At 51.5% G+C, this 6,000-nt stretch overlaps 1 protein-coding gene across 10 annotated transcripts in view; it reads right to left on the minus strand.

The window, feature by feature from the left end:
* AGAP1 (ArfGAP with GTPase domain, ankyrin repeat and PH domain 1) overlaps nt 1-6,000 on the minus strand; it is a 411,226-nt gene that overhangs the window by 267,971 nt on the left and 137,255 nt on the right. For all 10 annotated transcript variants that reach the window (XM_005871712.2, XM_005871713.2, XM_014544150.1 and 7 more), the window contains exon 2: nt 5,297-5,355. In XM_005871712.2, the coding sequence (XP_005871774.1) occupies nt 5,297-5,355 (59 nt within the window). The remainder of the gene's footprint in view (nt 1-5,296; nt 5,356-6,000) is intronic.

Consider the following 6,000-nt stretch of genomic DNA (forward strand, 5'->3'; position numbering starts at 1 on the left):
ACACGACATGCCAAGGGAGGGAGGGTAGGACAGCTGGATGGGTGGACGGATGGGTGGATGGAAGAAAGGAAGGACAGATGGAAGGAAAAGAGAATGGCTGGTTGTATAAACAGACGATGAAGCCAATAACTAGAAGAACAAACACAGGAGAAAACACACTTGGCATGAAACTGTGAAAAATAAGTTAAAATTTGACCTTTCTGTATCCTATTACCCATCCTGCGCTCCCCAGGTACAGCCCTTTAGTTTCTCACCTTCCCCAGCTCCCAAACTGCACCCCCAGACACCTAGACCTTCCCACATCCGCCAATGCCCGAAACACTCCTGCTGCTCTGGTCAGCAAGCAATTCAGATGTCACCTCCTCCGGAAAGCCTTCCTAAAGCCACAGCCTCAAGGAGCAGGGTTCCTCCACGCTCCGTGGGGCCTCCTCACATGCTTCGTGGACCCCCCCTCTTTATTTTCCCAGCATCAGTATGAGGTCTGACTCCCCAGGACTGACAACTCCCTAAGGGCAGGACCGTGTCTCCTTTGTCCTGGTTCTCTGCCTCCCAGCAACACTGGTTGAATGAGTGAATAAGTGAATGAATGAGTGAATGAGTGACCCAACACTAGTGAGTATACATGAGCTGCTCTTTTGCTGTGGCTGAAAGCCAGACTTCGCAGAAGATCCTAAATAAAGCTGTCTCCTTCCTGGTTTCTGATGTCTTCCTTTCACCTGAGGCCTCTATAATCCGAGAATTTCTACCTATTAATTATTCTTTTGCTCAAGGGCACCTGCTGTTTGTCAGCTTCATGCTGAGAAAATCCAAAACAGCGTGCCACAGAATTAAATTTTTAATTAAGATTAGAGTGCCTCTTTCCCGAGGAGGAAAACGCTCAGAATCAAACACCGTGTAACCCGGTGCTTTCTGCGCGTGGCAACGGCCCTTCCTTCCTACGTGCCCAGGACATGCCAAGAACTGGCTGACCCATCAGGAGGAACAAACCAGTCAGTCCTGGGGGGCGTAGGAAGGTGTTAGTGATGTGAATGGCCATCTCATAGACCTACATTCGCCACCCCGGGCACTATTCTAACCTGAAACACTGGCAGAAACCAGCAGCCGGCTGTGGGGAGGAAAAGAAGAGCGAAGGACAATGCTCATTCTGCTGCAGAGCTGCACTGGGCCCGGGAGCCGCTGCAAGTACAACAGGAGAGAACGCAGGCAGCCAGCCTGGGCCTGCAGGCTCCGTGGGGGGAACAAGGCAGCACGGGGCAGTGTCCTGGCAATGACAGACCTGCCGGCGTGAGGTGGCCAGGGTGGTCACCCCCGTCCCTTCGTCCTGGGGCAGGGCCACGAACCCTCAGGGAGCCGCGCTCCACATCGCCAGTTCACGAGGGAACGAGAGCGCCCTCGCTCCCCGCACTGACTTCCCTGCCTCCCAAACTCCACCCCTCACCTGCTAATGTGGGGGGCAGTGTCCTGGCAATGACAGACCTGCCGGCGTGAGGTGGCCAGGGTGGTCACCCCCGTCCCTTCGTCCTGGGGCAGGGCCACGAACCCTCAGGGAGCCGCGCTCCACATCGCCAGTTCACGAGGGAACGAGAGCGCCCTCGCTCCCCGCACTGACTTCCCTGCCTCCCAAACTCCACCCCTCACCTGCTAACCATGTGGTTTGCTGAAAAGGAAATCTAGGCTCTTAGTAAAAATCCCAGTTGGGAATTCAACGAAAACACGGAAGTCAGACATGACTAGAAGCTGATGAACATGCCCCTCTACAGGCAAGACAGCTACGCTGGCTTCACTCTTTCTGCCCGGACAAGAGCACCAAGCCTGCGCCTGGCATGTAGTGACCCGCCGTTGCAATTGTCATTGATCATCTAACCCTAACACAACCTCAGGACACAGCATGGCACTACCACTCTGAAAACAGAGCAAACACTGAGCTGTTTTCTCTGACAGATTCCAGAAGATTGATTACAAAATGTTACATAAAGAGCCCATCTGAGGCTGGTTATTATGTCATTTAATTCTGTTTGTGAAACAGAGTCGGGGTCCCGAAGGCGCTGACCTAAGGGGCCACCTGTCTGCAAAATGTTACATAAAGAGTCCATCTGAGGCTGGCTATTATGTCATTTAATTCTGTTTGTGAAACAGAGTCAGGGGTCCCGAAGGCGCTGACCTAAGGGGCCACCTGTCTTGTGGTGCTGGACGAGGCAGGAGACAATTGCAGCCCTGTGGGTACACAGAGGCTGCCATCGAACAATGGAGCACTTTCTGTAGATGCTGCCACTCCTTAGCACAGAAGGGATCTGCCCAGGAGGCCTAAGAGGACGAACTGTCTGCGGCCTCCACCAGGGGGCGCCCGCCCGGAGCAGAGCCAGCCTTCCACAGGGGTCAAGGGCAGGAGGAAAAGAACCTCCCCTAAGGACCTGCAGAACCACTCGCATTCCTTATCCAGGATGGAGTCAAGCCTTCGGAGGATTCAAACAAACCTTCAGGTAGTTACTTGTGGAGAACAGGAGTCCATGCTCCTGATGCCACACCTCCTGCACCCCTGGCCATTGATTTCAGATGTTTGCGTGCTGTTCAACTGGCAGAAAACACATCTGTGGTATAAGCAGCCTTACTATGGGCTGGCAGAACCCTGACACCTTTAACTCTCAAAAGGGGCTACGGCAGAGGGTCTGACACTCGGCGAGTACAGTCAGTCTGTAATTATTCCAATTTAGACAAATAAAATTTCAAATTCAGCCCCTCAGCTGCACGAGCCACATTTCAAGTGCTCCACAGTCACATGGGCCAGGGGCCAGGGGCCAGCGGCCAGGCGCGGCCACCCTGGAAGTGAGGACAGAATGTGTCCCCGGCTCACACCCCAGCTCCGCCCTTACTAACTGGCTCCTTCGAGCCTCAGTCTCCCCACCTGTGGGATGGGGGTGGTCAGGGTTAAATGAGACGGTATAGGAAGCACTCACAAACGCCTGCACAGAGGAAGGGCTTTACAGTGCAGTCACGTTGTCATGGAGACCCCATCCCCGAGTCTCACTCCCATGGCAGGACCTACACAGCACATGGTTTCCTGAGGGTGTACGGGAAACTGGCCAACCTTTCTGAAAAGCTCCTGTGACCATGATGCCAATCGTGTGGCATTCGACTGACAGGTGTTTCCTGACCGTGCTAGGTCCGGGGGTCTCAGAGGCAGGAGGAGTGGCTGTTCCCAGGTCAGTCCTGTGGAACCCGTGCTTCCAAAACAGGCATGACTCATGGACCCTTTGTCTCCCGCAAGGGAAGAAACCCGCTGGCAGGTGCCCCAGAGAAGGTCAAGCTCTGGTGGGAGAGCGAGGCAAGGCGATGGCCGGGCTGACACACAGCGAGGGCAGTGGGGACGGGGACATGGTGACCCTGTCTCCCAATTTCAGGTGCCCTCCCACACGTCCTCCTTGCTTTTCCTGATGATGAAAGTCATACTCAAAGTCATATACACTCTTCACAATCTGGGTGTCCCGTGTTGCGCAATCTCATCTCAGAAGTGAGAAACCCAAGGGTCCTGCCCCCCTGAATGTCCAACCAGCGAAAGGTGTCCAAGGGCTTCGGGGTCACTGGGCAGACAGCCTGCAGCTACTAACAAATGGGAACCTGGGAGAACTGAGGCAGGCTTCATCAGCGTGTGCTGAGTGGGAGAGCTTACATGCTCCCACATTATGGTCAGAGCCCATCACTGCAGAGGTATATACATATGTGTGTATACACACACACACACAGGGACAGACGGACATGCATACACACATACATATACACATACACACATGCATATATACGTACATGAATACACAAAGACATATGCGTACACACATGTACATACATACACATGCCATGCATATAAACACACACATAAATACACATATACAAGGTGTCCCAAAAAATGTATTCACACTTTAATAACTGATTTCTATTACACTTTGAAATTAAATGTATTTTAATAACTACTGCCTTTATAATTATTCAAAGTGTGTGTATACATTTTTGGGGACACCCTATACAGAGGGGTCAAAGTGCCAAGTGGAGGTCCTACATGTAGGTCTGGGCCTAGAGTGCTCTGGGACTGTACCTCAGAGCATGAAATTTCCTTTCTCTCTCGCATTTCCAGGAATCCCACCAGCACATGGGGTCCGGATGCAATGGACTTCTGAGACACATAGTAGATTGCCTCCCTCACATGCCTGACTGGGGCTGGGGATCAAATCTGCAACCCAGGTATATGCCCTTGACTGGAATCAAACCTGTGACCCTCCAGCGGGCAGGCCAACACTCTAACCTCTGAGCCACATCGACCAGGGCAATACAGGAACATATGTGCACACATACATACACATATACACACACCATACATATAAATACATACCTAAGTGGGTACACTTATACACACATAAATATGCATATATGCATATACACACACATACATACAAACATATATACATATAACTATACACACACACAGGTACATCCCCGCAAAGCCAGTTATTTCATAACAAAGAACATCACACTTCAAGATAAAGTCTGTCCCTTCCTTCACCCTAAATGGAAGTGGGGAGGCGGCTGGCTCAAAGGTGTGGCTGCAAGAGACCCAGGTCATGTTTCATAAGCCAATTGTAAGCTTTAACTAATGTCATTGAAATAATAAAGTTTGTACTAAAAACAAAATTCTTCTTCTAAGCCAATTGTAAGCTTTAACTAATGTCACTGAAAGAATAAAGTTTAGCCCTAGCTGGTTTGGCTCAGTGGATAGAAATAAAGAAATATATTTTTTTTTAAAAAGAAATAATAAAGTTTGTACTAAAAACAAAATTCTTCTTTTAATTTTATGCCACTACTTTGTAATGTAGTAACAGTCACATTTTTTAAATGATGAATTCCAAAGCTTCATGAATCGTTCTAGAAATTTTCCATGACATCCAACAAAGGATAAATAAAGCCGTGTGTGTGTGTGTGTGTGTGTGTGTGTGTGAGAGAGAGAGAGAGAAACACACACACACATAAACACACAAACAAGAGCAGATGATGGAGGGACCCTGCCTGTGCACACAGGCTGCTCTGGCTGTTTGTTCATCTCGGCCTCACAGGCACTCAGGGCTCCAGCCCCAAACCGCCAGCTACACCTGGCCCTTCTAGGGACACACCCAGAGGCAAGCTCCGCTCTGGGCCCCAGGGACAAGCAGGCCCCAGGGATGCAGGCCTGGGTGTGACCAGGTCACCGCCTGCCGCGGAGCCCCCCCTGCGGGTGAGCACAGACCACTGCCAAGGCCCGGGACGCACTCACCACTTTGAGCTCCGGGACAGATCGACTCAACGTCCATTCCTGGCTGTTCACAAAGGCATCTGCAAAACAGGAGGGTGACAGAGTGAGGCACAGGACACTGAAGTGCAAGGTCAGAACGCCCCGACGCGCCAGGTTTCAGACCAGGACATGCCCAGTGCACCTGATGGCACCTCCACGCGGGGCTGTGACCTGCCGAGTCCGCACGGCAGCTCCGATTTCAAGTCTGCGCTCTGCCCCCCTAAACCCACTCTGCCCATGACTCCAGGGCTCTGTGGCTTCCACTTCCCTCACCTCAGGGGCTCCTGCCCAGCCCACAGGCCCCGCCCCGTCCAGGACGCCCGGCTGTGCGCATTCACAGGGGTGGAGACGCAGGAGGCACCTGGCTGCCCGGAACGGACCCTGTAGCCAGTCAGCCAACTTTTGGGCCCTTTGGTTTTTTACTCAAAGTCCCTTGTCTGAAATCCCAAAAACCATGCTATAGACTAGAGCAGCGGATCTCAACCTGTGGGTCGCGACCCCTTTGGAGGTCGAACGACCCTTTCACAGGGGTCGGTCGCCTAAGACCATCCTGCATATCAGATATTTACATTACGATTCATAACAGTAGCAACATTACAGTTATGAAGTAGCAACGAAAATAATTTTATGGTTGGGTCACAACATGAGGAACTGTATTTAAAAGGCCAGAAGGTTGAGAACCACTG

Source organism: Myotis brandtii, unplaced genomic scaffold, assembly GCF_000412655.1.
Source record: "Myotis brandtii unplaced genomic scaffold, ASM41265v1 scaffold354, whole genome shotgun sequence".
Classification (NCBI taxonomy): Eukaryota; Metazoa; Chordata; class Mammalia; order Chiroptera; family Vespertilionidae; genus Myotis; species Myotis brandtii.